This window comes from Carcharhinus amblyrhynchos, chromosome 9 (assembly GCF_965287045.1).
Source record: "Carcharhinus amblyrhynchos chromosome 9, sCarAmb.v2.hapA, whole genome shotgun sequence".
NCBI classification, from domain to species: domain Eukaryota; kingdom Metazoa; phylum Chordata; class Chondrichthyes; order Carcharhiniformes; family Carcharhinidae; genus Carcharhinus; species Carcharhinus amblyrhynchos.
The window spans coordinates 47,848,028-47,865,933 of NC_137332.1; the positions used below are offsets into that span (position 1 = coordinate 47,848,028).

Below are 17,906 nucleotides of genomic sequence, written 5' to 3' on the forward strand. Positions count from 1 at the left end.
TTTTTTTAAGACACTAGAATTAAATCCATCAGGATCTGGGGACTTGTCAACCCACAGTTCTAACAATTTGCTAGGTACTACTGACAAATGATTGCAATTTTCTTGAGTTCCTCCTTTCCAATTCTTGATTTACAGCTGGAATGGTAACTTGTATCATCTATAATGAAGGTCTGTTCAATTCATCTGCCATCTTCTTATTTTCCAGTATTAATTCCACAGATTTACTTTCTATGGGACCAAAGCTTACTTTGTTAACTCTCTTTTAAAGTATCTGTAGAAACTCTTATCTGTCTTTATATTTCTAGCTAACTTTCTCTTCTACTCTAATTTTTTTGCATTATTAGTCTTTTTGACATTCTTTGCTGCTCTTGTGTCCTGTCCAATCCTCTGACCTACAAGTCATTTTTCCCCAATTATGTACTTTTTCTTTATGTTTGATGCAATTTCTAACTATTTTTAGTTGACTACGGATGGTGGGTCCTCCCATTGCAAATTTCCTCTCTTGTTGGAATGTATCTGTTTTGTGTATTCAGAAATATCTTAAATATCAGCCACTGTGAGTGCAATTCTCTCAAAAAAATTCTAGGTGTTGACCTCAGCGGAAAAACAGCGCAATTCCAGCACAATCCAGATCACAATCCACTCACACTTGAGACAATTTTTTGAGCTCTGGGTGATTCCCACCAGGAAAGAGATGTACAGGATCTAAAGAAGCCTGCATGCCGGGCTGTTCGGGGTTTGGAGTGCACTGATCTCTAGAAAACTCTACAGACCCCCCAACTCGATGACACAGAACTCCCCTCCCTCACCTGCTGGTATCATCCCCTGCCTCCAAGTGAGCAAAACCCTGCTATGGGATCGCCAAAGACCCACCCCTTCACTCTCCTCCTCTCTTCTCATTTTCCCCAATACTGGTGCCAGTACTCCACAAATTGGAACCTATTTATCCCACACCAGTCTTCAAGATGCATTAATATCCTCTGATCTTATTTGTTCTGTGCCAGTTTGCATGTGATTCAGTTAACAGTCCAGAGATTACTTTGAGGTTCTGTTTCTGTGGTATGATGGCACAGTGGTTAGCATTGCTGCCTCACAGCTCCAGGGATCTAGGTTCAATTCCAGACTTGGGACTTTCTGTATAGAGTTGTACATTCACCCCATGTTTGTGTGGGTTTCCTCCGGTTGCTCCAATTTTCACCCACAGTCCAAAAATGTGCAATTTAGGTGAATTGACCATGCTAAATTTTTCCTTATTGTCCCAAGATGTGTAGATTAGATGGATTAACCATGAGAAATATGTGGGGTTACAGGGATAGGGCAGGGAGGGAGCCTGGGTACAATACTAAGTCAGAGAGTTGGTGCAGACTCAATGGGCTGAATGATTTCTTCTGCACTATCGAGATTCTTTGATATGATTCTTAATTTGGTTCCTAGCTCCTCATGCCGCCTCTTTCTTTGTCCTACCTGTGTCATTGGTATCCACAGGGGCCACGGCAACTGGACCCTTCCCCTCCCACTCGAAGTTCCTCTCCAGCCCTTAACAGATGTCCCAAATCCTGACACCAGGCAGAAAACACCATGTTCTGGACTTTTTGCAGCGGACAACAGTGTCAGTCCCCCCAGAGACTGATGCATCTTGCCCATAGTTCTTGCCAAGTTTTTCTATGTTTGCTAGTGACAGCTAGTGTTGAACACTGACCTTGTCCAAATTATTTTAGCATGCTGATCTTCAGTTTTTTTCTTTCTGAATAACTTGGGTGTTTCTCAGTTAGCTGCATAACATTTGTTTTTTCCAGAGAGGAACTCAAGAACTCCTCAAGTACTTAAGAAGTAGAATACAAGGTATGAAACCAAAACTGAATTTGACTCAAATGGCTATTTAAGTGACAGTGATGCAATGATAACCCAATCAGTGCAGCCATGTTGTATTTTAAAAGGTTTACCACTCTTTAGAGGGTGCCTCTGTCTTGAGGTCTCCCACTTCAGTAGCAGTACTCACCTTGCCTGGTAGGTCTGCTGGTTGCCCAAAGCCTCTGGCACTCCCATTGACTCTCCAGACTGTGGAGCCCACTTGCTATCCTTAATAGGAGAGAGCTGCCCCTCCTTTTATCTCCCTGAGGGTCCTGCCTTGGCCACTTCTATGTTCTTGACTCAAAATTTGACCTGGCTCTTCCTTCAATAATGGAGCATTTTCAAATTTAGCCTTTGAGGCTTAGAGAGAGTTTTTGTCAGCCTTTGCTACACTCGCAAGTAACCGCACCTTGTCAAACCCACCACAATTTGTACTGTCTGGAATCACTGGATGATGAAACCTGTAAAATCATTTGGCACTCTGCTGACCACCATCCTTAACCTGCTTCTGCTTCAAGTCAGCCTAGCAAGCCTGGATTTGCTTGAGCCTCTGAGTCTTCAGACATTGGTAGCTTTAGACCTCATGCATTTTGGTCAGTGATTTCATCAGTCATTTGCACTGGACCAATATGGTCAGTCCCAGGGTTCTCTTCTTTAGACTTACTTGTTTAAAGCTCTGCTGGCATCTAAGTTATTATCTATTAAAACATCAGATGGGAAATTCTGTTTCTGCATTAGCAGAATATTCTTAAGTATCTAATTGTACTTCTCTGACTATCCGCAATCCTTGAAAACAGACAGATGATTGGTGTGATGTGAAAAGTGGTGTTGTCCTGGATGGCCTCAGCTTTTCACCATTTTACAGCAATAACCTGGGTGAAGGAACAGTAGTTTTTATATCCAAGTTTATAGATGATTCTACTGTAGGAGGTATGATAAATTGTGTAGATGAGAACATAGAGCAAGAAAAGTGTATACGTTAAGCTCGTGGGGAAGTCTATGGCATTTGAAGTTCAATGTGGGGACATGTGATGTTATCCACTTTCGATCTGACGAGGCCAAATTGCAATATTTTCTTAATGGTGGGAGGAAACATTATGAAGCAAAAATCTTTACATGTCCGAGTGCACAAATCGTTAAAAGCTTGTGCAAAGGAGGAATGACATATTGGCCCTCATTGTAAGAGGGGGTTAATATGGAATACAAAAGTGGGGAAGTGATGCCACTGTTAGAGAGACTTGATTAGACTCCACTTATGATATTGTGTTCAGTTTTGGACATTGCGTCTCAGGGAAAGAAATATAATGCAGGTCCACCAGAAGGATGCCAGAATTGACAGCTTAAGAGCATTAAGAGCAGTATATTTATATTCTATGTATTTGTCATGAAGTCCAGCCTTGACCGACTTCTGAGAAATTGACCTGACAGTGATGAATGGCAGGGAGAAGTAAAAACAGTGTGAAAATAAGTTGGAAACTCATTTTTCATAGATGTACTTGCGGCACAAAACTAAATGTGATTTTAATTTGTTTTTGGCTAGAAGAACCAACTGGCCAAGGTGATAATTCTTCAGCAACAGCTATGACTCTTCCAAGTGAGTCTATGATCAATATGTATGCCATGGCCACACAGAAAGTATTAGAATACAGGTATGTCATTGAGGAATAATAATTACATTTGGCAATATTGAGATTCTTATATTTTTTTCAATGCAGATTTGTTCATCTGCTCTTAAACTTGCGCATCTTTTGTTATACCAGTTAATAGTCAGTTTATCAGCATAAATAATACGTAAGTTAAGCTTTGCATGGGGAAATCTCAAAGCAAATCGACTGTAATCTTGCCAGTTCTTTGTGGTTTATGGAATAACATTGGAATTTAATATTACTGGAAACATGAAACAATGATAAAACAACCTGCAGCAATAAAAATGTTTTACTTATTGAAATAATGAACCTTTCATCTTACAATTAAAGAAACACAACTGTTGAGTTAAGTTTAACATTTTAAGAATGTATTTGATATCTGCACTGCTTATTCCAAAACGTTCAAAAATACTAGCCGAGATTCTCCCCCAAAAGTTCTAAGCCTCAATGTGCAAGAAAATGGGAGTAAATTCCGCTAGTTTTTTTAGTGTGATTTCCAGAATTAATCTCCGACACTCTGTGCATTGCAGAGTACCTGAGTGTGACGTACTCTGGAAATCAATGGGAGGGACCTATTCCTGCCCGAGGGGCAGGCAGCATAGCACTAAACAGGCCATTGCATGTGTGCCGATCTTTCAGCACAAACTTCCATGCACGCACAATGGTCCCACATTGCTGACCTCCAGATTGCCTGCCAGCCTAATTGCCTCGTCCTCTCCTCTCCCTGTCATCTCAATGCAGAGCGGCACCGAGTCTTTTCCCTCCCCCCATCGATCACCACGTCTGGCCCTCCCCCCTTCGCACTGTCTGATGCCTGGCAAGCAGTGCTCCTTGGGCATTGCCAAGTTTTCCTGTTGGGCAGTGCCAGGCTGCCACTGCCCAAGAGGCATCCCTCACTTACCCCTGATCTCCCAAATGGGCCTCATAGTCCTCTCTTCCCTTCAGTGACGTTGGGCTGCCTGGTCCCGTTATTGGGGAGTAAATCCTGCTGAAGGGAGCAGGAGTAAATCCTGCTGGAGGGAACCACTCCCAGTGGGGGAGGAGAGACGCTAGTGGGTCTGGAGACTTCAGTCCTGGTCTCTGCTAATGAAATGTAAATGCTGATTTCCATATCGTAATCAGCTCCTCACCAATTTCCGGTCCAAAGCTGATTACACTGGAAACCTTGGCCGCGGAGGCTTGTGGAGACTGTGACACCCAACAGGAAGCCCGCGAAGCAGCCTCTGCAGATGTCTCCTGGCCTGCTGCGCTGCTTTATTAAATGTTCTTTTTCTTTACTGAGCACACCCCTTCTCGATATGTTGCAGCTCCTGAGTAGTCAAGTGATGAGTGTATGAGTTGCTTGAATCTGCTGAAAATATTTCTGAACAATTGATATTTCCAAACAATAGATTCTGAATTGGAGAAGTTAGTGTATTTATATTTTGAAATTTTGTTCAAATTGGCATCCCTTAGAACTACACTTGTTCAAATTAATTTAGAATTTAAATTTTTGAAATTTTTAAATGTGTTGAATTAATTGGATAAAATGAAAATGAGGGGCACTAAAGCACATTATTAGAATATTAGCAATCTTGTCCAACACCGGCCTGCGCAGCTTGGGTTGCTGGATTTCCCACACAGCATGGGCTCTCTCCCAGTTGAGTATATAGCAGCATGGATAGGATGAGTCCTTTCAAAGGCCACTAATTGGCCACTTATGGGCCTGAATAGATTCTTGGACCAAGGGAGACATAATTGGTCCAGTGAATGTAAGCATATTTTAGCCCCACTTTAAATTCAGGTCCTGTCCTTATTTATTTTTCATATAATAGTGACAAAAATTACTGCAATTTGAAAAGCTGAGATGTAATGTTTGGTGCAGCATTGGAGTTTCTGTGCAGTACAGGAGCTAAGGGAAACAACTGAGAGCTGGCAAACCACTGCCAGCTGGAGGGTGCAATTCTGCGTGACATGTTTACTTAATTTCCATTATAAAATTGAAAAAAAGACTTCTAACTGGGGAAAAACTGACATAATCACTGGAATTCTACCTCCCTGCCTACCACAGGAATCGGGTTGAGTGAGGCTGTAAAATCCCTGCCAGAGCTTACGTAGACACAAAACTTTTGCTTTACTAGTAGCTAGATATATGGAACAAATATTCAGTAAGCAATTAACTAGGTGCGTGATTGCCAGAGATGCCAGTTGAATTTTGATATTAATTGGCCTGAATTAAATTAGACGCTGATAAAATACAAGATGAAGATGCACAGTTATTTAAAAGAGATTATATTTGTTGAAGATGAGCATTTTTTTTCCCAATTTACTTCCTCCTCTTTCTTAAGTTGCAGGCTTTTGATGAGATAACGTTCAGAGATTACCAATGTTCACTTTCATTCATTATTCTTTACATGAGCCCTGACATTTGAGGGGCGGTAGGTTGAAGGCAAAGCAACATCAACAGGATGTGTGATTAAACATGGGGGGGGGAAAAAAACACAGGAGGATGCTTATGGGGAGCAATTTTTTGTTTGGGACCTTCAGATTTGTTAGTTTCTCTAACTCTGTCCAGTATTGGTCAGAGCATTTACCTGTAAGCCTGTGGGGGGATGATTTTTTCAGTGCTTCATCCAAGATCAATATGCATTCCTTCTCCTTGAACTGCTATCCTTGTAGTTATTCTAGGAAGTAGGTAATCAGAGTTCATACGTCTAAGGGAATGCAGCACTTTGGTGTCTCCTCTTGCAATCATGTGGCTGAAACTGGTTTTCATTGCACAGAAGATAAATGAGAACCCATTCATGGGCTATGCTGTTCCAGAATCATCAACATTGCTCAAATCCTGAGGTGTGGACTAATAAATGTTGGTAACTTTAACGTGTATTTTTGAGGCACACACAAACAAAAATAGAAAATGAACTCTAAAGCAAAATAGAAAGAGAAATCGAACAGGTAAATATTGAAAAGAAACTGACTTTCCCAGTTTCTAATGGAACAGACTGAATCAAAGCTTCTGGCAAACTGAACTGGTTGAAAGATAAAAAAGGAAATAATCAGCCCAATCCCGGCAGTAACAGTTTTTGAGTCCAGCAGTGCAGAATAAGCAAGTTGAAGAAGACTGAGTCCAGATCCAGAAGCTGAGAAGTTGCAATAGCTCTTTCTGGTAGTGGTAGATAACATTAGTGAATCTTCCCCTTCCAGACCAAACTGAATAAGTTCTGCAGACCTTGCCTGTGGAATCCAATTGGTTGTGTACTGCTGTTGATTGGGGATGAGTCTAGTGCCAATAAGGATAGGACCTAAAATTCTTCAGGAGGAATAGGAGAGTTTGAAGGGTTTTGTGACTGAGTGTGATCACAAAAATCTGAGTATACGGCTGCTGTAATTTATTTGCAAGTCGTAGTTTATATTGCACCACAATTTGCCTGTTAATTTCAGATATTAGAGTATAGGTTAGATAGTATTTAGTGTTTGCACTTTTGGTTCTTGTATAGTAAGAATTATTCTATTTTAAACTATGGATTTGTATGGCTTCATTCTTTTAGTAAATAACCAGGAGTTTGCTTTTCTTCTTTTTAAAACAAGTTACGTTTTTAATGAGAGCTTAATATTTTTAATGAACATTGTGTTTTAAAAATTTATGTTCAGAAAAGTCTGAGCGAAGAGCCTCCATAAATTCAAACTTAATGGGAAAAAGGGCTCCACAGATCTCAACTAACTCAAACTGCAATAATATGAGCTCTTATTTAAAATAGATGATTAACTTGATACTTAAAGAACAAAGTAGTATTGCATTTGATGCAATACTGATTTCAGTGCAAGGGACCCTGCAGAAGATCTAACCATATTTCCTCAATGTGCTGTCTAGCTGCCTCCCAAGAGGTACAGTCACTTCACATTTTTCAGTCTTCACGAATTTCCTTGGTGTTTGGGAACATACATTTTATCTGCCTTGACAGGTGGCTATAGCACCAGAAAGCTTTAATTTTTAAGCTAAAATCATGCACATAGAGCTTGATATTGTATGGAATAACTTAAATTATATATTTCAATGAGTAGGTTCAGAATTTTTCCTCAACTTAAATTCGTAGTAAATTAAACTTTTCTTTAAACCTGATCTAGTGACAGGAAAGCCATCGTTGTTCCTGATGAAGTATTTGATGCGTCTGAAGGAGCTCCCATCACTACGGTGAACTTGAGTAAAAACTTGCTCACTGAAGTCCCTTCTAGGTATGTCTTCTTTGCCTACAGCATTGCGATTTTGTTTTTGATGTTTAGGAACTAATTATATTTAATGGGTTGAATTGATTAATAAGTGAAAAGAAAATGACATATCCTTTCAGTAGCTAGCATGAGACCATGAGGCAGAGGAGCCATTTGACCCATTGATAGTGGAGCAGACGCAATGTGATCATGACTGATCTAACGTGATAATCCTGAACAACTCCACTTTTCTGCTTTATCCCCATAACCCTCAAGTCCCCTATGGATTAAAATCTGCCTACATTAGCTTTGCACATACTTAACCCAATCTCTACAACCCACCGCAGTAAAGAATTCCACATATTCCTTACCCTCTAAGAGAAGAAATTTCTCCTCATCTCTATATTAAATTGGTGATCCCTTACTCTGATCCCTTTAGTCCAAGACTGTCCCACAAGAGAAAACAACTACTCAGCATCTACCCTGTTAAGCCCCCTGAGAATCCTGTGTGCCTAAATAAGGTTGCCTCTCGGTCTTCTAAACTCCAACGAATACATTCCTAACCTGCTCAACCTCTTCTCACAAGAAAATTCCTCCACACCTGGGATCAACCTAGTAAGTCTTCTCTGGACTGTTTCCAATGCTAGTTCCTTAGATAAGGGGACGAAAACTTCTTATTCCAGGTGTGGTCTAACTAATGTCCTATGTAGTTTTAGCGAGGCTTCCCTATTTTTATATTTTCCCTTGTAATAAGGCCAACATTCCATTTGTCTTCCCTATGGCCTGCTGAACTTGCCTTTTGTGATTTTATATATAAGGAACCACAAAAAACATCTGTGTTGCAGCTTTCTGCAGTCTTTTTTTCATTTAAATAATAAGGTTTTTTATACCTTTTACCTAACTTCACATTTTTATACATTATATTCCATCTGTCAGTGTTTTGCCCACTGATTTAAGCTGTTCATATCCCTGCAATTTTTTGTATTATCCTCACCACTTGTCTTCCCCCACTTATCTTTGTATCATCCGCAAACTTAGCAATGGTATATTTGCTTCCCTTGTTCAAGTCATTAAATATATACTGTAAATAATTGTGGTGTCAGCACTGATCCCTGTGGCATTCCACTAATTAAGGTTGTCATTCCTGAAAATGCCCCTCTTATCCCAACTCTGTCTTCTTTTGATTAGTCAGTCCTCTATTCCTGCTAATATACTATCCCAACATCAGAAGCTCTTATTAAGTAGCCTTGTGTGCAGTTCCATATTGTATGTCTTTTAGAAATCCAAATGTGTTGCATCTACTGGGTCCCCTTTATCTATCCTGCTCATTACCACCTCAAGGAATTCTCATAAATTTGCTGGGTATGATTTCCCCTTCAAGAAGCATGCTGACTCTGCTTGATTATACAAATGATGTGGAGATGCCGGCGTTGGACTGGGCTAAACACAGTAAGAAGTCTCACAACACCACGTTAAAGTCCGACAGGTTTATTTGATAGTAAACCCACAAGCTTTTGGGGTTTGCCCCTTCATCAGGTGAGTGGAGAGTTCTGGTCTCTGACAGAGCATATAACAGCACACACAGTTTACAGAATACTGATTAGAATGCGAGTCTTTACAGCTAACCTGCTATTCAAGTCTTAAAGATGCAGACAATGTGAGTGGAGAGAACATTAGGTTAAAGAGATGTGTATTGTCTCCAGACAGGACAGTAAGTGAGATTTTACAAGCCCAGGCATGTCATGGGGGTTACAGATGGTGCGACGTGAACCCAAGATCCCGTTTGAGACTGTCCTCGTGTGCAGAACTTGGCTATCAGTCTCTGCTCAGTGACTCTGCGCTGTCATGTGTCGTGAAGGCCGAATGCCTGTGACCGCTGAAGTGCCCCCCAACAGGAAGGGAACAGTCTTGCCTGGTGATTGTCAGATGTTCATTCATCTGTTGTCGTAGCGTCTGCATGGTCTCCCAATGTACCATGCTTTGGGACATCCTTTCCTGCAGCATATTAGGTAGACAACGTTGGCCGAGTTGCAGGAGTATGTACCGTGTACCTGGTGGATGATCTCACATGAGATGATGTAATCCATGTCGATGATCCAGCATGTCTTGCAGAGGTTGCTGTGGCAGAGTTGTGTGGTGTTGTGATCACTGTTCTCCTGAAGGCTGGGTTGTTTGCTGCGGACGATGGTCTGTTTGAGGTTGTGCGGTTGTTTGAAGGCAAGATGTGGGGATGGCCCTGGCGAGATGTTCATCTTCATCAATGATATGTTGAAGACTCCGGAGAAGATGTCGTAGCTTCTTCACTTCAGGGAAGTACTGGATGACGAAGAGCACTCTGTCCACCGTGTCCCATGTTTGTCTTCTGAGGAGGTCGGTGCGGTTTTTCGCTGTGGCATGTCAGAACTGTCGATCGATGAGGCAAGCACCATATCCTGTTCAAATGAGGGCATCTTTCAGCGTCTGGGGGTGTCTGTACAATCCTCCTCATCTGAGCAGATCCTGTGTATATGGAGGGCTTGTCCATAGGGGATGGCTTCTTTCACGTATTTAGGGTGGAAGCTGGAGAAGTGTAGCTTGTGAGGTTATCTGTGGGCTTGTGGTACAATGAGGTGCTAAGGTGACCGTACTTAATGGAAATGCGTGTGTCCAAGAATGCAACCGATTCCAGAGTAGTCCATGGTGAGTCTGATGGTGAGATGGAACTTGATGTCATCATATAGTTGTTTCAGTGATTGTTCACCATGATGTCTCGGTGCTCTACACCAACATCCCGCACGACAATGGCTTTGCTGCAACTGCCTCGGTACTCAATGCCAACAACTGCCAGTTTCCAGATGCAATTTTACAACTCATCCACTTCATCCTGGACCACAATGTCTTCACCTTCAACAACCAGTTCTTCATCCAGACATACGGAACAGCCATGGGGACCAAATTCGCACCCCAATATTGTCAACATCTTCATGGACAGGCTCGAACAAGACTTCTTCACCGCACAGGACCTTCAACCGATGCTATACGCTAGATACATCAATGACATTTTCTTCCTTGGACTCATGGTGAACAAAAAATCCAAAGGACTTCAGGAGAACAGTGATCACAACACCACACAACCCTGCCACAACAACCTCTGCAAGACATGCCGGATCATTGACACAGATGGCATCATCTCACGTGAGAACATCATCCATCAGGTACACGGCACATACTCTTGCAACTCGGCCAACGTTGTCTACCTAATACGCTGCAGGAAAGGATGTCCTGAAGCATAGTACATTGAGGAGACCATGCAAACGCTACGACAACGGATGAATGAACATCGCTCGACAATCACCAGGCAAGACTGTTCCCTTCTGTTGGCAAACACTTCAGTGGTCACGGGCATTCAGTCTCTGATCTTCGGGTAAGCATTCTCCAAGGCAGCCTTCACAACACACGACAGCACAGAGACTCATAGCCAAGTTCCGCATACGTGAGGACAGTCTCAGCCGGAATCTTGGGTTCATGTCGCACTATCTGTAACCCCCATGACTTGCCTGGGCTTGCAAAATCTCACTTACTGTCCTGTCTGGAGACAATACACATCTTTCACCTAATGCACTCTCCATTTGTATTGTCTGCACCTTTAAGACTTGAATAGCAGGTTAGCTGTAAAGACTTGCATTCTAATCAGTATTCTGTAAACTGTGGGTGCTGTTATATGCTCTGAGACCAGAACTCTCCACTCACCTGACAAAGGGGCAAACCCTGAAAACTTGTGGGTTTACTATCAAATAAACCTGTTGGACTTCAACCTGGTGTTGAGGGACTTCTTACTGTGATTATGCAAATAACATGAACAAAGAGGAGTACAGCACAGGAACAGGCCTTTAGGCCCTCAAAGCCTGTGTCAGTTGTGATGCCCTAACTAAACTTAAAAAAAAAATCCTTCTGCCCTTATTCGGTCCGTATCTCTCTGTTCCCTCCCTGTTCGTACACCCATTCAGATGCCTCTTAAATGTTGCTAATGTGCCTGTTTCCTCCAGCACCCAAGAATCTCAGCGTGAAAACCTCCCCAACACATCTCCCTTAAACTTTGCCTTTTCACTTTAATCCTGTGCTCCCTTGTAATTGACACTTCTCTTGGAAAAAAGCTCTGACTATCCACCCTGTCCAGGCCTGTCATAATTTTATATACCTCTATCAGGTGTCCCCTCAGCCTCTGTCTTTCCAGTGAAAACAATCCTAGTTTATTCAACCTCATCTCATAGCCAACACCTTTGATACTAGGCAATATCCTAGTGAACCTTCTTTGCACTCTTTCCAAAGCTTCCATACCTTCTGGTAATGTGGAGACCAGAATTGCACGCAATACTCCAAATGCAGCCTAACCTAGGTTTTATATAGCTGCAATATGATTTCCCAACTCTTGTACTCAATGCCCTGGCTGATGAAGGCCAGCATGCCACATGCTTTCTTAATCACTTTGGCTACCTGTGTTGCCACTTTTGTGGAACTGTGATTCTGTATGCCCAGATCCCTCTGTACATTAATGTTCCTAAGGGTTCTGCCATTTACAGTATAATTCACACCTAAATTTGATCCTTCAAAATGCATCACCTTGTATTTGTTTGGATTAAACTCCATCAGCCATTCTGTGCCCAAATCTCCAAGCTATCTATATCTTGCTGTATCATCTGGCAATCTCTGGCACTATCAGCAACTCCACCAATCTTCATATCATCTGCAAACTTATTAATGAGCCCCCCTACATTTTCCTCCAGATCATTTATATATATATATTGTAAACAACAGAGGTCCCAGCACTGATCCCTGCAGAACACCACAAGCTACAGGTCTCCATTCTGAAAAACACCCTTCCACTGCTACTGTCTGTCTTCTATAACCAAGCCAGTTCTGTATCCATCTGGCCAGCCTACCTGAATCCCATATGATTTTGGTTTTTGTATCAGTCTGTCATGTGGCACCTTGTCAAAACCCCTACTAAAGCCCATATAAAATACATTCACAGCCCTTCCCTCATCAATTATCTTTGTTATTACATCATGCATTTCCAAATGTTCTACTATTACATCCTTTTTGATGGACTTTAACTTTTTCTCAATAACAAATGTTAATTGGCCAATAGTTACCTGTTTTTTGTCTCCCTTTTTTAAACACAAATGTTACTTAGAAATTTTTTGAGAGAATCATCCCATTGTCTTAATTTCATTTTCCTGTGTGTCTCTGTCACCCTTGACTCCTTTGTCTATCGAAAATGTATCTAATCAGCCTTGAATATGTTCAATGATCCAGCCTCCATTGCTATTTGGAGAATTCCAGATATGAGCAGTCCTTTTGAGAAAATAAGTTCTTCATTTCTTCTGAAGTGGAAAACTATATTTATTTTGAAGTTCTGTCCCATTGCTCCAAATACTCCATGAGGAGAAAGGTCTTTTCAGCATCTACCCTGTAAACCCTCCCTGTTTCCCTCCAGAATCTTATGAAAGGAAGATCACATTTCCTTCTTCTAAACTCCAGTGACTATAATTTCAACCTGCCACAAAACAAACCCTTCATCCCAGGATTCTGTTTAGTGAATCTTCTCTTTAAAGCTTCCAATACAATTATGTCCCTTCTAAAGTAAAGAGATCAAACTTTTGTGCAGTAGTCCAGGCACGGTCTCTCAAATACAAATTATAGCAAGACTTTCCCTACTTTTATATGACATCCCCCTTACAGTAAAGGCCAGCTTTTCATTTGCTTGCTTAATTACTTGTTGTACCTACATACTGACTCTTTGTACATGAGTCAAAAAACATGGTACCTCTGTAGCATAGTATTGTGCAATATCTCTCCATTTAAATAATACCCTGCTGTCTAGTCTTCATAGAATCCTACAGTGCAGAAGAAGGCCATCTGGCCCACTGAGTCTGCACTGACCACAATCCCATGCAGATCTTATCCCTGTAACCCCATGCACTTACCCTAGCTAGTCCCCCAACACCAAGGTGGCTAATTCACCTTAAACACATATCTTTGTCTGTGGGAGGAAACTGGAGCACCAGGAGGAAACCTATGCAGACACAAGGAGAATGTGCAAACTCCACACAGATAGTGATTCGAGCAGGGAATCGAACCCGGATCCCTGGTGCTGTGAAGCAGCAATGCTAACTACTACCAAGCAGACAGCTGCACATCTTCTCGTACTATACTCCATCTGCCAAATATTTGCATGCTGGCTCAACCTATCTATATCCCTTTGCAGACCTTGTGTCCTCATTACAACCTCACAGACACTGGGTAACTAGCCGGTAGTTTCCTTCTTTCTGCCTCCCATCTTTCTCAGTAACAAGTCTCAACACCAGGTTAAAGTCCAGCCAGTTTATTTGATAGTAATCCCACAAGCTTTCGGAAACGATGTTCCTTCGTCAGGTGTGTGGAAGGTTCTGATCAGAGAAGGGCATATAAAGGCACATACAGTTTACAGAATACTGATTAGAATCAGTATTCTTCTTTCTCAAACAGAGGTCACTGAAATATTAAAATAATCTTCAATGTTAAAGATGCAATATAAATGCAAGCAGCTGTCACTACTATTGGTAGACCCTGCAAATGTTCATTTGATTCTGCCACCCCCATAAATTTGTTATTGGTGACTTATGTAATTTTGTAGTTATTTCTTAACATGCACACAACAGGCGCAACTTAAATAAATTATAAATGTTCTGTTTTAATTTTACCTCATAAAGGCTAGTCCGTTTTTTTAAGTTCATTCATGAAAAGTGAACATCGCTGGGAAGGCCAACGTTTATTTCCCATCCCTAATTGGCCTTGAGAAAGTTGTAATGAGCTGTCTTCTTGAACAGCTGCCGTCATATACTATAGATACACCCACTGTGCTACTATGAAGGGAGTTCCAGGATGTTGACCCAGCGACAAAGAAGTAACAGTAATACAATTCCATGTCTGGATGGTATGGCTAGAAGAGAAACTTGCAAAGAGTGGAAATTTAATAATTTTTCACAAATATTCCAATGCTTGACCAGGAAGTCCCTCATTCTCCACTCCATGAACTGCTGCTTATTCAAAAAATTCTACAGCCTGAACCAACTAGGGATAAAGTAATTTTTGATCTACAATTATTCAATGAAGCTGAGATAATTAGTAGTTAGGAATTAATTAGCTAGGATCATGATATAATTGAATTCCATAATAATTTTGACATATTCCAGTTCCAACCAAGACTCTTGACCTTGTATGAAGACAATTGCTTAGATAAGATGGGAGAGCTGGTGAATGGAAGAGCTGGTTAAAATTGATTGTAAATAGACTGAAAGGTATGGCGGTGAACAAATTGCCATAAAGAATCAGTTTAAAATGTTCAACAAAAATACATGCTAGAAAATATGGAAGAATGGTAGAAATTTGGAAGTCTCTTTGAACTCTGCATTCCTCTGATCTTGTGCAGCTTTCGACTCTGGATTTTCTGTTTTTCGAAGACACCACCCTTTTAAAACTTTCCATAAAACCCAACTCTTTAACTTGGCTATTTGCTCACCATTCTAACATCTCCTTTGGTTTGGCAATTCTTGCTTCTGTCTCAGTGAAGTGCTTTGGGATGTTTCTTCTGTTGTAGATATTTTTTCAAGACAATGGGACAATGTTCAGATATGTAATGGCAAAGGAAAAGTAAGATTCATGAACATATATGCTCAATGTGTTCATCTAGCAATAGCCAAGCCATTGAAGGGTTTATTTCTTATGTTTAACTAAACTTGGAAAGTGGTAGTGTAAGATGACTGGGTTAGGTAGATGAAAACAGGATGTAAACTACAGAAACAAGTCATTCAATCCAACCAGTCCATGTTGGTTATTATGCTCCATTCAAACCTTCTGGCATCTTTTGTCACCTGAATCTACCACCATAACAATCTATTTGCCTCTCCCTCATATACTTGTGTAATTTCTCCTTCAATATATCTATACTCTTCGTTTCAATCACTCCTGTGGTAGTGTTTCACATTCATACTATTCTTTGGGTGAAGAAATTCATTGTTCTCTGTTGTCAAATAATTGCATGTGAATAACAGTCACTTCAAAAATATTGATGGATGATTAGAGTGCAAAAGGGAAGAAAAATGAGTTGATTGCATTTAGTGCAACAAAGATTAAATATGAAAAGCTGGTCATTTTTAAAAATAAAAATTCTGAATTGATGCCTATAACATTATTAAATACTGTCTTATTATACAGGATTTCAGGACTCAAGACCACGGTCACCGATGTCAATCTTGGTTTCAACAAGCTTAGTTCTGTTTCCTTAGAGCTTTGCACACTGGAGCACCTGATTCATCTGGATCTTAGGTATGCTGGATTCTTGCAAACTGTTGTGTGCTTTTGTTACATTTTCAATTGTAACTTTGGGGCTAAATAAATACATCTTTTTCATTGAAAATTAGCTCTCTATTTTCTTGCTTACTGAAGCCAAAACTGCACAATGCTAATTCTGCAGTAAAAGCTTATCAAACCTTATCACTTGGGGTCCATGTTTACGTATTATCCCCACTCAAGAGGCTAGTGAGCAAATTTCAGAAAAATAAGACTTGGCACAAAAATAGACTGAATTTCAAAAAAAGTTGGGATTTTAAGGAACAATTGCTAAGCAAAAGGACGGCAATGTCACATCAATAAGTTGTTAAATTTAAAAAGAGCAAGCAATAAAAATGACTGAGCGTGAGATGGTCTATTTATGTATGTGGTACGTCACACGCCCTTGGCGCTCGCTCGCGCTCCCCAGCCTAAATTCTACTTTACTTAGAGAACGAAATTTTCAGAAATTGTAGTTTAATGAATTTGTACTCTAAATCCACTCTCCACCAGCCACATTGCAGTAGAACATCATTTTATTTACTTGGGGACCTGTTAATCTTTAACGAAGGGAAAATGGAATGGGAGAGCTGTCCCTACGCTGAGTTGTAGAACTCCCAGCTATGTTGACTGACAACATTGGCAAAAGGCAGGGCAGGTCGCAAAAGCCACAGAAGAGAGTGGCATAGGTAGATGGAGTTAAGCAATGAAAATACCTTTCACCAGCAGGAGGTCTACTCTCACTAATCAAATTGGCTAAAAGCACATAGCTGCGATGTTTAGGCCACAGTGCTGTTGGAGATCAGGCTCATCAGCAGAATAGTGATGTTTCTGTCTCCAGAAAAATTTTAGCACCACAAAAATGTTGCAGGCTAAATATTCAGTGCAGATAGAAAAATTAGGAATTGGAACATAATTTTAAGAATAAGAAGTGCAGCAAATCAGTAATTTTATACAAGTTCAACATGGGCAAACATTCAGTGACAAAGGATTTTTCAAGTAAAACATGTTTTTATGTTGTGTTTTAACTTGTCCTGAAAGGAAAATTTTGCACTTGAATGTCGTACTGCTGTTTTTCTCACAAAACTTGAACTGCTTAAGAAAGAATTCTGAAGATTTGGGCTTGAAGTGTAAAAATTAAATGTTTTGTTAAAAGTTCCTTTTTTTTTTAACGTGTTACTATTATCTTATCGTTATTTTTCATTCTGAAGGAATAATATTTTGACTTCACTGCCAATGGAAATAAAAAGACTACAGCGATTGCAAACTATAATCCTTTCTTTTAACAGGTTAGTATTTTCCTTAGAAAATGAAATATCACTATCTTCTCAATATTAAAATAATATTCAAGTTTTATTCTCTGGATGATAATTATAAATACTACCATTTCATTTCTCTGGGCTGGGTTTGAATTTCTGTACGCATGTATGATGTGGTTTCTACCTGTTGTGCTGAGAAAAGTAATATAGACAGTACATCATATTCAGTACAGTAGTGTATATTTATGTGTAAAAGTTCAGATAACATTTTAATAACAATGGTGGATAATGGGGTATTTTTTCTGTTGTAATAGTTTGTATTGTGAGAATGGAGCTTAATCTGACATGCTAAAATTGTGCGCTTTGTCGAAAGCAACAAAATTAACTAAGCTTCATCATTTTGTAATCTGTTCAGCAAAAAAAAATTGCCTTTCTAGTGCAGCATTTTTGCAACATTTCTTTCTAAAACAAATCCAATATAAATTGTATGTCAACCTGGATTAGTTGCTACAGGTTTTCCAAGAGCATTCCTCTGATTTTTCTTTTGTGCTGTGAAGGATTTCCTTTCTTTTCTGACTGAACAAAGGCACAATATCTTGGATTTTACCAATTCATT

At 40.3% G+C, this 17,906-nt stretch overlaps 1 protein-coding gene across 2 annotated transcripts in view; it reads left to right on the forward strand.

The window, feature by feature from the left end:
* lrrc40 (leucine rich repeat containing 40) overlaps nucleotides 1-17,906 on the forward strand; it is a 66,450-nt gene that overhangs the window by 37,415 nt on the left and 11,129 nt on the right. Inside the window, exons 9-13 of one of the 2 annotated variants that reach the window (XM_080196573.1) lie at nucleotides 1,797-1,842; nucleotides 3,392-3,500; nucleotides 7,602-7,709; nucleotides 15,918-16,028; nucleotides 17,243-17,320. In XM_080196573.1, coding sequence (XP_080052699.1) covers nucleotides 1,797-1,842; nucleotides 3,392-3,500; nucleotides 7,602-7,709; nucleotides 15,918-16,028; nucleotides 17,243-17,320 — 452 coding nt within the window. The remainder of the gene's footprint in view (nucleotides 1-1,796; nucleotides 1,843-3,391; nucleotides 3,501-7,601; nucleotides 7,710-15,917; nucleotides 16,029-17,242; nucleotides 17,321-17,906) is intronic. The other variant, XM_080196574.1, reaches the window with a different exon arrangement.